This window comes from Pan paniscus, chromosome 15 (assembly GCF_029289425.2).
Source record: "Pan paniscus chromosome 15, NHGRI_mPanPan1-v2.0_pri, whole genome shotgun sequence".
NCBI lineage: Eukaryota > Metazoa > Chordata > Mammalia > Primates > Hominidae > Pan > Pan paniscus.
Genome location: NC_073264.2, coordinates 57708199 through 57721032, shown reverse-complemented (window position 1 = coordinate 57721032; position 12834 = coordinate 57708199). Strand labels below are relative to the sequence as shown.

General features: G+C 35.3%; 1 protein-coding gene across 8 annotated transcripts in view; it reads right to left on the bottom strand.

Annotated features, from left to right (window-relative positions):
* TMEM260 (transmembrane protein 260) overlaps positions 1-12834 on the bottom strand; it is a 94443-nt gene that overhangs the window by 64260 nt on the left and 17349 nt on the right. For 6 of the 8 annotated variants that reach the window (XR_008620891.2, XR_008620892.2, XR_004666189.3 and 3 more), the window contains exons 4-6: positions 6087-6264; positions 4396-4509; positions 797-976 (exon numbers count right to left, since the gene is read on the bottom strand). Coding sequence is in view for 3 of the 8 variants with exons in the window: in XM_003831677.6 (XP_003831725.2) it covers positions 797-976; positions 4396-4509; positions 6087-6264 (472 nt within the window). In the remaining 5 variants the exon portion in view is untranslated. The remainder of the gene's footprint in view (positions 1-796; positions 977-4395; positions 4510-6086; positions 6265-12834) is intronic. The other 2 variants (XR_010109759.1, XM_055097633.2) reach the window with 1 other exon arrangement.

The window sequence follows — 12834 nt, the reverse complement described above, 5'->3', positions numbered from 1 at the left end:
ACTACTTTTGTATGTACCCTTGAACAATAGATTGTTTAGTTTCTCATGGTTTAGAGTTTTGTATAAGTGGTATTATATACTACATACTCTTCTGAGACTTGCCTTCTTAAGTAGGACACAAAAGTACAAACCAAGAAAGAAAAACCTGATATAACTGTCTATATGAAAATAAAAAATCTTCTGCTCATCCTTTCATTTTTCAGATAATCTTTACTGCGACTATATTTAATGTGTTCCCCTAATATGTCTTAGGAAAAGCAAGGCCTTTTGAACTTCTTTGGAGCACACTGTTTCCATTTAGTGAGCTCATGAGGCATTTACAGATATGTCTTGAGTTTCAAAAACTAGACATTAACATAAAAACTGTTCATGAAATATGTAAAAAATAAATAAATAATAATAAGAAGTGGTTTGGTCAAGGAAAATTTTTTAAATTGAGGATTTTTTTTTCCTTCAATCTTTTCCAAATAGTTTTATTCACAGATCAAGTACCCATAGTGACTCACTGCTAACAAGACTGAAATGTTTCGACTGTAGGTGGAAGACTTTTTAATGACTGCTATCCTAAAAAGTATATTCAGGATATACAACTACATGATGTTAAATTAAGTGATTCCGGCTTTTCTCTAACATATATCAAAGGCCATATTCCAAGGGGCAACTTTGTTACATAAATAACCAAAACAAACATTTGATCTACTGTCATTGATAAATATTGTTTTTTTAATCAAGGCCCAGGCAGAGCACTGAAGTTTTGCCACTTGTTTCCTTAGAAGGGCTTTAAATCTGAATTTACCAGGCTGAAGGTTCCATATTCTTCCCTGAGAAAATGTGTCAAAAATCCTTGCAGTGTTGTCTGGTCTCCCCAGGTCCACCGGGCATGATTAAGGTAAGATGAGATGGGAAGGTGGACATAGGGTAGCAAACCAGCAGAGAAGTACAGGCTCAACTTCAACAAAGAGCCCAGGGAGAGTTCCTGCATCAGAGCACATTGGGTGGTATAACAATGTTTATTTTAGTAGATTCATCCCGGAACTTCAAGAACATATCAAGGAAAACATCAAATATGTTTACTCAGAGCTGATCTCCCAATTTATATTAAGTCACCATAGAATACTATGTTAAACCTTCTGATTACTACGGATTACTAGAAAATTGCATCAGCCTGAACTCCTTTGCATGGCAGGTGAAAGCTGAGTGAAGCAAATAATATTAGCAAAGGCTCATGAGTATCAAGTTTATTGCATCACTTACATTTAAAACCATGTCATGACAAGCAGCATTGCACAGCTAAGATAACCTGCTTGGAAGTGATTATGTGTTGTTTGGCTGATTTTGAACATGCCCAAAATACAATTCTAAGACCAATTCACTTTGTCATCATCATTAGGAGTAGACTTCAACTATATATATTACTATGATTATATGTTGACAATTATTTCTACAAGCGTTTTGAACATTTCACAGAAATGTTTGGCATAAATGAAACTAGCTTTTATATAAACTCCAAGCTCATCCAAATGCTTTTTTTCTCCTCAACTTACATATAGGATAGAATATTAAAGAAAATTAGTTGTTATAACAATGCTGCTTCATATACCTTATTTGGGAAAATATATTTCTCATTTGTGAAATACTTTTCTTAAAGGACAATATCGACAGAGTTTTATAAATATTAAATCCAAAATAATATGAATTCTGATATATTCAATCAATTCCTGTGTATCTGAACCAAGATTCAAATACTGCTTACTTTAGTAACTGGGAAAGGTAGTCTCTCACAAATATCGTATTTGGAAATTGCCAATTTTTCCTTTACAAAAAAGAGAAATTCATATGTGAGAATGAATATAAGAATCAAGGTTCACATTCACCAGAAGTAGAACAAGCAGTTGATTTATATTAGCATTTTCAAATAAACATTCTTAATTGAAAATGAAGTGTTTTATTACAGTACTGATTTCATTTGAGATTTCTATAGCAGTAATGAGATGCATACAAAATGATGGCATCAAAGGAGTGGAAGAAATAACTAACAACATGCCTTTGCTATTCTTAAAATTAGTTTTTAAAAAAGTAAATGCTTATTTTTGCACAGTTTCTGCATATTATAAAGTTGAATTTAGAATGGTAAGATGAGTTGCTGCAGAATTTTCCTTTTGTGTGAGAAATAAACAGGGAGACAATTGCATGAAAGCTATTGCAGAGCTGGGGAATAAGTGGCTCCTAATCCTAACTGCACATTAAAATCACCTGGGGAGCTTCTTAAAAATACTGATGTCTGGGCCTCACCCCAGACACTTATATCAGAATTATTTTGGGGTAGAATCAATTTGTAGCATAAATAAATACATATATATATACACACACACACGCCCCTATGTATGTATGTACATACAGATATGTACATATGTACCTACATTACTATATACATATGTACATCTGTGTATATATACACACAAACAAACACAGACTTTTTAAAAGCTTCTCAGATAAGTAAGCAGCCAGGGTTGAAACCAACTGACTCAGGACTTTCTGCTCTGTCTCCAATCATCTCCCAGTGAGATCCAACTACCCTGTTACTTCATTGGTAGGCCTTATTTTCTAGCCTGTGCTTTTTAACTAACGGGAAATAAAGAGTCACAGTTTTCACAATTTCATCACTCTCTGGTAGCTTACCTCAGTACAGGGAAAACAGGCCCTTAGTCCAGGCTCTGAAATTATCAACTCTGAATCCTCCATGTTTTACAGAAAGTATATGCCTCTCCTTTCAATCAATTAACATGAAATATGTGCTAAGAATGCACCCCTCTGATGTCTGTTCAGGTCAGAAGTCTGGCTAAGATGACCAATACTAGAGGGAGATGTATCCATCCACCCCCACTGATTCACAAGAGAAATATCTGGGCCTCTTTCTCGTATTCCATGGAAAAGCTTCACTGAGTTATATTTCGTATCTCCATTTTTAATCAAGGTTTATATAATAAAAGGCCATATAAAGAACTTGCTATATACACTATAAAACCACTGTTAAAGACACTGCCTGTTATGCTGTTTAATAAGATTTACATAAGGACTTATGTGATTGACTTCACAAAATTCAGTGCCAAGGAAAAGTTCTTTCCTGTCAACTGCTATGTTTCCCTTTTACTTATTTTTTATTTATTTATTTATTTATTTATTTGGAGACGGAGTCTTGCTCTGTCACCCAGGCTGGAGCGCAGAGGCACGATATCGGCTCACTGCAACCTCCGCCTCTCGGGTTCAAGCGATTCTCCTGCCCCAGCCTCCTGAGTAGCTGGGACTACAGGCGCACACTGCCAAGCCCAGCTACTTTTTTTTGTATTTGTAGTAGAGACAGACTTTCACCGTGTTGCCCAGGCTGGTCTTGAATTCCTGAGCTCAGGCAATCCGCCTGCCTTGGCCACCCAAAGTGCTAGGATTACAGGCGTGAACCACTGCACCCAGCCCTTTTTACTTACTTTTTAATCACATCATAAAAATTTTATAACCTCCGTGTTACCCTTTTTGCTTTACTGTTAAGAAGCTAAGAAGCAAAATGTGTTCAAGTACAGTAAATATAGTTATCTAAAGCTTTGGTATAATTATTTCCCTATTTTTAGATAGTAATTTTGTTTTAAATGTTTTCTATTATAATTCTGATTATAGCTGGGTATAATGAACAAATAATAAAAGGATAAGTAAAGCTGAGTTTGTACACAAACAAACAATAAGGTAAAAAGACTCTAGTGCTGGCTTTGTATATAGACTATTTTAACCTCTGGGTACCTAAATCTCGCATTGCCTAATGAAGTAATTTTCCTGTTGCTTTATATTGCCATTTTAATTAACAATCATTTTTTTCTTACAGAGAAAGAAGAAATAACAATAAATCATTTTTAATTCTAGGGAACCGTTTTGAGAAAACAATACTGTTACCAGAGATTTTATTATTTAGTTCACAATAGAAGCGATGTCTGTTTTGTTGAGAGCTGACTCTTCAGCACATGGAGCAAGCATATGGCACAGGGCAAGGACTCGGCACACAGTTAAATAAATGAAGTATGATGGCACACCACTCTGTGTTTTAGAATGTATAAAACGATAATTAAGAAAATTTGATATTGTTGCTTTAAGTCCTTTCAGCCTACTTTCATCAAGATGCTATTCAGAATCAGTCATAAAATTATGGAACAGGCCAGATGCCACTGCAATCAATACTGCATAATTTTTGTAAATCCTATTTTTTTCAGTCAATATTGTTAGGCCCTAGGGTTATTTATGCTTTACATGAAACCCAAGAAAAATTAAAGCCTGAAATTTTCTCATGACAAAAATGTTATATTAGACCTAAGTAAAATATTGTACTTTTTTTTACAAAATTCAAAAACGTACCTTCTTTTTTAAAAATTGAAAGAGAATCCAAGGTATTATGCACAAAACATAGAGTATTATTGTGTGCTGGTTACATAAACTAAGGCCACAGCAGAAAGCACCAATTTTAGCTATCTGAAAATAAATTAAAAAAAAAATTAAGTAAAAAATTCACCTAAAACTCTAAGAACATAATAAAAAGCCATTTTTATATTAAAACCAAGCATTCGTATCATAAGTTAGGTTAAAATCAACCTCTAAGATGCAAGCAGTTATTTTAATAATCATTCATATTTGTTACTATTATTTTTGTTAATATTTTCCAAGTTCATCAAATAATTGCAATTTGATCTTAAATAACTGTTTTCAAACCAACTTTTAGAAAATCCTGTATGATAAATAGATAAGTTGTAATAGTAATAGGGTATTGTGTAATGCTTATTCAAGTAAAATCTATAATTGAAATTCAGCAATTGTTTTTTCTCCTATTAAACAAATGAAATATAGCCTCTTTTATTTAGAAATCTGGTTATCTCTGGGTGTTGGTTTTGAGTTTTTCCAACATGTGTTAGTTTCATAACTGGCAAAGATTCTCTCGTTGACCAAACTCAAGTCAGGCTCCTCTGAACTCTTCCCAATTAGGTCCTGACTTTTGAGTTTCCATGTTCATCTCTGCATTGTCCAGTTTTAGCATCAATCCTGTCAAGTCAGTTTAGCCAGAACACTAATTCTCAATATCTGATCAAGTTCTTCATCCACTACCATTCCCTAGGTGATGTCTGATCACCCTGGCTTGCTTTCAGCAAGAATTCAGTCAAATCTCCCTTTACCGCTGATGCTTCCTCTCAGTAATTTTCCATACACTGACTCCCACACTGCTCCTTGGCTATAAATTCCCACTTTTCCTTGTATTTGGAGTTGAGCCTGATTTCTTTCCCCTACTACAAAACCCCATTGCAGTTGTCCCTATACCTGAACCTGAATAGTGTGCCTTCTCACTCTTTAAAAAGTGTATTGAATAATTTTTTAACATAATCAGATATTTTTTAAGCCAAAAACCCCCTCTAATAGCATCACAGGAAACCACATATAAACCATGATGTTCTTTTGTTTCTACACTCTTTAACAACTCAAAGCTGCCTATACTAAGATGATTTGGCATTTCCCAATGTGTAGACTCTAAGTTCTTAGAAGATAGGGTTCTTTCACATGTCAAGTGATTTTGATGATAGTGTTTGTCTTAAAATTCATTGTAATCTCTTCTGAACTACTTCATGGTTTATATTTGATACTCTTCTTTTAGTTAGTAGATTACAAATTTGACCTTTTTTGGCAATTAAGGAGTGAGTCAATGCATCCTAATTTAAGGGGGCCAGTGTAGAGCTTGGCACCTTCTGATAATATACACAAACAAATGATGGTGAATTAACCAACAAGCCTATCTTTCCCACCGGACACACAGGGGATTTTATAATCCTCTAATTCTCCAAAAAACTTTTGAACTCTGAGGGAAGAAAAGCGCCATGTTTTATAAGGGCTATCCTGGTTCCATCCATAATAAAAAAGACTGAGATCATTTTCTCTCTCAGCATGCTAGATTATCCCGACTGTAATCAGAATAGATAAAAGGTATTTAAGCCAAAGTTAAAAAGAAATACATCTGTCTAAAAATTAAAACAAAAACTGATTTCACTTTGATCAAAATAGGTTACCTTTGATCTCTCCTTAGCAGTTGCTGCTTCCTCAAAATGTACAGTAAGAGCCATAAGCAGCCCCACAAAGAGATTGTTTAAGCTAAAAACCTCTGCTGCAATGGACCACTGCCATGTTAGACGAGAAAATGAAAACACCCCCGCAGCAAGGATTCCTCCAGCAGATGAGCCAGAAAGCCTGCAAACACAGATAACATGAAATCTTCTTTCCCAACAAAAAGAACTAACTTTATTTTCCTTTTGGTAAACTGTACCAGCAAAAATTATGATAGTCACCCAGCACTACTCCAACACATTGTATGGTTAATACATTAACTCATATAATAATTTCCTTCAACAGATTTTAATTAGGAAGTTCATATGTTAACCTATTAATGAACAAATAAACTAACCTATGGCTAGAATGAGGTTCAGTCCTCAGATGTTAACTGCTAGGATTCACGCCAGTTCAGAAAACCTGAAGACACAGTAGCTACAGAGAGAACAAACCTGTGTCATTTTCTTGCTCCATCCATGAAGAAGGATGGCCTAGTTAAGACCTAAATGTTTGATTGTAAATATTAATGAAATGAAAAAATATTTATTCAGAAAAATGCATTCTCACTTCAGGTAGAATGTTTGGACCTAGGTACCTTCTATTTTCATCTCTCAGCATATGGCAAAGAATGTCTTGATCACAATATCTGATGATTTCAATATCTTATACGGTGCATTTCTTACTTTGCAAGGGTTTTTTTTCTTTAGACAACGGTGAAGTTAAAACTAATTTTTTTTCTAAAGAAGAAGATGGGAATGTGAATTTCAATAACACCAGAAGAATCAGATGCTACACTCAGAAACAAATTTCTCACCCACAAATGCCAACAAAACCCATACCATTTAAAACAATCAGGAATCTGGATCTCGGTTCAGAGATTTGTTTTGAGACTGGTAGTGTGGATGAATTTACTAGTGCATATCAAACCAAAACAACTTTCTATTTCCTTATTAATCTAAAACTATGAAAATGAAAGCTATTATGAAATGCCTATTTCTAATAGTGTTAGAAAATTCAGCAAGCATTACTGCGTCCAACAATTATCATATTCTATAGCTCCAAACCATTGATTTTCAACTGTATCCTTTTGTATAAAAAGTTACAGGGTAGTTCTATGGCTTTAGTCAATCATTATTTTTAAATGATTAAATAAAAATCTCAATATCAGTAAACCTGTTTTTACTTTGATTTTCTGTTTGCAATTTATTTCTGTTTTCTTTCTCTTAAAAAATCAGCAGTTTCCCATTTCTTTCAGCTTCCCGTTCTTCCAGCGATCCTGATTCAACACATTATTATTTCTTCCTTCCAAATTACTTTCCTGTCTACTCATTCCTATTTGTATTTTTACTGCCTTACACTTAATTATTTTAAGAGTTCCCTAATTTGTCTTCTGTTTTTCTATCTATTCTGCAATATAACATCACATCAAGTTTCCTAAAACATATCCTTTATGACTACCCAGCCCAAAAACTTAAGGACTCTCCGCTGCTTGAGGGATAAGTTCTAAATCAGTCAGCCTAGAATCCAGGCTTCCAATAAACTGGATCCCACTCATTCACTAATGATCAACATTATTCTCGCCACCAATTAGTCAGGCTCATCAAAATTTCCTAATAAGACATGCCTATGCCTAGCACTATACCTTTGCTCATTCTGTACCCTTGAATCTAAAGTCCTCCCTGCTCCTTTCTATTTATTTAAATCCTACTTCTTTCTCAAATGTTTCTTCAATTCCTAGGTTTTTAGCCCATTCTGTACATCTATAGTATTTAATTGTCTGTAACAATTACTTTAACATTGTTTTTGAAATGTGAATTGGAGTTAAATTTCATTTATATTGGAAGTATGTAGCCCCAAACACACAAAGGAAACTTACTGAACGAAAGAACAAATTAAAGTATTTCTAACATTTATAAAGGAACTTCTATGTTTCATATATCAATATTATTCAGGAAAGTCAGCATAAGATACAATATTCCTTCCTCTATTTAAAACCGAAATTAGCATCCTTGGAGAAATGGCTGATTCTAGAGCCAGGGTAGCTCTAGCACAAAATTAGTCTGAAACATCTTGTGCCAGAAAGTAAAGAAGTGCTCAAAGAATGATGGGGGCATGACAGAAGGACACAGGAGCCAGCTTAAAGAGGCTCCCACTGGGCAAATCTGGGATAATTTAAGCATCAAAAATAATTATAGTAACAGCTTGTAAATCACTTAATTCATAAGAAACCATGAATCCAGTGATATAAATAAATAGGTGAGAAGGACATCATTGGCCTTTCCATAGAAAGTCACTAATAACTGTAGAAGAAATGATGGAATTAGAAATTACCATTTGGCAGCCATCTTAATAATAATCAATGAATACCAAAACTAGTGGGTAAAAGTTTTGGAGTAACAGAATATGTCTAGTCTCTCAAGGTACCTCCTATAAATAGATGAATTACCAAGGGAAAAATGGTAACTTTACGGTGGTGAAAACTGTCAGACACAATCTTAACCACAGGACCAAAATTAACAGCATTAGTAATAGGACAAACATCATATGCTTCCCAATCTATTCTAGTGAAAAGAATACAGCATCATTTCTATAACATTCCTGCAGAAATGTGTTACCTGAAGCTAAGCAGAATAAAATCCTGATATAAATGAATCCTCAGGAAGAAAACTCAACATTCACTAATCTACAATGATTAACACATATTCTTACGCTCAGAAAGGCATCTTAAAGCATCTGAACTGTTGACATTAAATATTAGAATTATGAACTCCATTAACTGCCTTTTCAAATATTTCATAAGGTTTTAAAAATTGAAGAATGTAAAGTAAAATTTTTGACTTCGATGATAACATTTATCTGGTTACCTTAGATTGTTACACAAAGTTAGGTACATGAGTATTTTACTGAAGACTAATCCCATATCAGCAAGGTCTATAATCTGAATTTTCTCTCTCCATCTCCCCACTAAGGTCAAGATGATTTTGCAATCCATGTACTGTTTCACCTGATTTTCCTTGGCATTACAGAAATAATTTGTGAAACCGCTGAGTAAAATAGTAGAAGACAAGGTAACTGATTATGAAACCAGTAATGGAAATCAAATCTAAAATCTCAACCTTTTTAGCATCAGATGAACTTGCCTGGAAATCAAACTAAGTCTACAGGAATTTGCCTTGGTGTCCTAATGTACTGCACACAAAAGCGTAGTGGATCTTTCAATTTGTTTGTTTCCCAACAGCAGTGTATGAGAGTCTGATTTTTCCACATCCTAGTGAGCACGTACTATTTAGCTTTTTAATTCTAGCCATCCTAGTCAGTGTGAAGTGGCATCTCACTGAAGTTTGGATTTGCATTTTCCTAATGGCTAATGCTGCTGAGCATCTTTTTCTGTGTTTATTGGCCATTTGTGTACCTCCCTTAAAGAAATGTCTATTCAGACCCTTTGCTCATTTCTTAAATTGGATTATTTGCTTTTTTATTATTGAATTGTAGAGTTCTTTCCGACTTCATTTTACTATGTTTCTTTTTGGCTAACCACAGCTAGAGTCACCTGCTTGCAACCAAGAACCCTGACTGAAACACACTGTCTTCCCTCTTTAGTATACTTCTCATTATTTTTTCAAGGAAAACTGTGAAAAAATTCTGAAAATAAAATGCTCCTGTTCTCCTAGTCTTGTGCAAAACAGAAGAGAGGAGGTATGCCTCCAAGAGCAGAAAGTCATGTGTACGTCCACACATAGGATATACAGAATACGAAATGTTTTGGAGGACCCAGTATTCATGTTTTCGTACAATAATCTATATGTGATAAGCCTGTATGAATTTCTTTGATTTCAATAGGATTTTTATAAGTCAAACTCTGAATGCTCCTTAAAATGCACATATTTCAACACACTGCCTTTAAAAGTTTATGACAGTTAACATGTGGGCTATTTACTGCTTATTTAAATGTTGACCAAATTGTCTACTGTATCTGACTAATCATCATCTCTTTTCATTTTGGAAGAAAAATTATCCAAATAATTTTTAAGACCCAAATGACTTTGGATTTTTGCAAAGAGGATGACAGACAATTTAAACAATAGATTCTAACGTTCTCTAAAAAACTTGAGATGCTTGAACTACCATTTTGTATGGGCTTATGTTGGATTTAGTCCAAGTAACACATACATGTTTAATTGATTCTGTTTCCAAAGATAGGTTCAGCTAAGTCTTCCAAATCAGGAGGTTTTTTGTTTGTTTTTGTTTTCCCTTCACACCTTATCCAGTTATGCAGCAACGAAAACATACTGAAGATCATGAAGATCATGAGCCAGTTTATCAGAGCTACATGTATAAGAAGACTCCTCTGCTAATACAAATTTTTTTTAAAGTTTACCTTATGCTAAGACTCAGAATCAATCAACAGTTATTTGCCATGTAACATATACAAACTAGTGGATGAAGAAGTTGAGATAACTTGAAACATCTGTTATGGAAAAATTCCACAGCTCAAGAAGGATACACACAAGGCTTTGTAGGTAGCAATTAATGCTCAGCTGAGTTTGAAGACTACAGAGACTGTGGAGATGGAGCAGCAGTGTCAGTACACATGGCTGTGGATAGGTCTGCAGTAGCCTGAGCCAGGCTTTATTATAATAATAAAATAAAATATTATTTTATCCTGGAGAAGCTGGATGGAGCCATCCTTTGAGGCTTTACTAGGTCAGAGGGACAGGAGGGCAAAAGGACAGAAGGAGAAGAGTGCGAGTTAAAGTAATGAATCATGGGGCCTAGACTGAATAGAAAAGGAAGTAAAGCCAGTAGGGAGCTAATGGAGGAGATAAGAAGGATGAGCAAAGGGTTGTGGGTGCCAATTACACCGCAGACAGTGTGAGCCATCAATGAAATGAGTGAAATGAAAGCTAAAGTCATACCAGGGAGTGAAAAGTGGGCTGGGGAAGGGAACATCAAATTGTTAGTGGATGGAACAGGCCAGTTAAGCAAGATTAGACTCTACTGTTGAAAGCAGCCAATGATGGAACAGAGTTTTAAAAAGCTTTTCTCAAAATCCTAAGATTTTCAATACAACAAAGTATTTGTCCTGAAAGTCTGCCAGTAGTTGGTACATGTGCACTAGTAAGTCTGCAGGCTGAGTGCAATGTAGAAATACAGGTCTGTGGCCCAGTGCCATGGCTTCACATGCATGCTACTAAGGAGCCATGACCCCGTCAGGACACAGCAAGTTATGTCTGTGATTTGTGCTGACACATCAAAGGATGATGCCAGTAGTGATAAGGATGATGATTTTCTGAAGACTTTGAAAGTCTTCAGTTAATTCATTGATTCTGTAAGAAGATAGTCTCATTATATTGCTCAAGTCATATTTCCTATGCATTATCTGAGCATTCTTCATTTCACCTTAGTGAGACAAAGATAAATGACTACAAAGCAGGTTGGCATCAGGGATGATTTCATGAAGACACATTTCAGGGTGAGGGCTAGGCTCAGTATCAGCCTCACAAGTCCACATCTGCAGCCTCTACCTCTCTTCTCATTGTAGCCTTCTAGTGAAATTGCTCTTGCTGAGGTCTCCAGTGACAACAGGCTTTCTGGACCTCTCTGCTGTGTTGATCCCTGTTGATGACCACTCCCCTTGACACACTTTACTGAGTTGATGTCTAGGACCGCATATCCCCCTGGTTTTCCTTTTTTGGCTCTTGATCTTCCTTCTGTGTTTTTTTTCTGAATGTCTCCTCTTTTTCCATTAATTTCTTTAAAGCTGGTTATTTCCCCAGATTTCATTCTCAGACAATTGCTTTTCTCACTCTACACACTCTAGGTGGCTAGAGTCACTTTATCCACTATCTTGATTTCAACTGCTAACCACAAACTGAAAAAAACAGATCTGTTCCCAGCACTGCACTCTCCTGTACTGTTGGACTTAAATATCTCCAACCAACTATGGTACACCCCAATGCCAGTACAACTCTGGATGCCCCATAGAACCTCAATGTCAACATGTACAAAATTAATTTCTCATTCTCTTTTCTAAAAATGATTTCCTACTCCTGTATTCTCTATCTTAGTGACTTTCATTATCTACCTAGTTAATTAAGAGACCTGGTAGTGATCATCAAAGCTTCTTTTCCCTCTCTCTCTCTCTCTGTTGAAAATAACACATCCTGCCAATTTCATTTCATAATAATTTTTAAAGCTAATCTTCCCTCCATCCATACCACCACCATCCCATTTTAGCTATTATCATCACCTCAGACTCAAACCAATCCAACAACATGGTAAGCCATCTGCCCCCAATCCTATGCCCGCCATTGCCAACAGAGTAAGAGATTCAAAACATCTGACCTCACATTTCTGACTCCAACCCTTTAATGACCTCTCCTTTAATGATAAAACATAATATAAGACCCTCATCATGACATAAAAAACCTTTCATGATCTGGTCTTTTAACGTAACACATCAAACTTTATGTTTCATCAACACTAAATGACTTGCAAGTCCCTATACTTAAAAGCTGTTTCTCCACTTCGGGGTTTCTTTGCAAATGAGGTTCTCTATACAGGTTGAGGATCCCTTATCTGAAATGCCTGGGACCAGAAGTGTTTCAAATTTTGGATTTTTTCAGATTTTGGAATATTTGAAGAACACATATCAGTTGAACATTTCTAATCAGAAAATCTGAAATCCAATATGCTCCAATGAGCACTTCC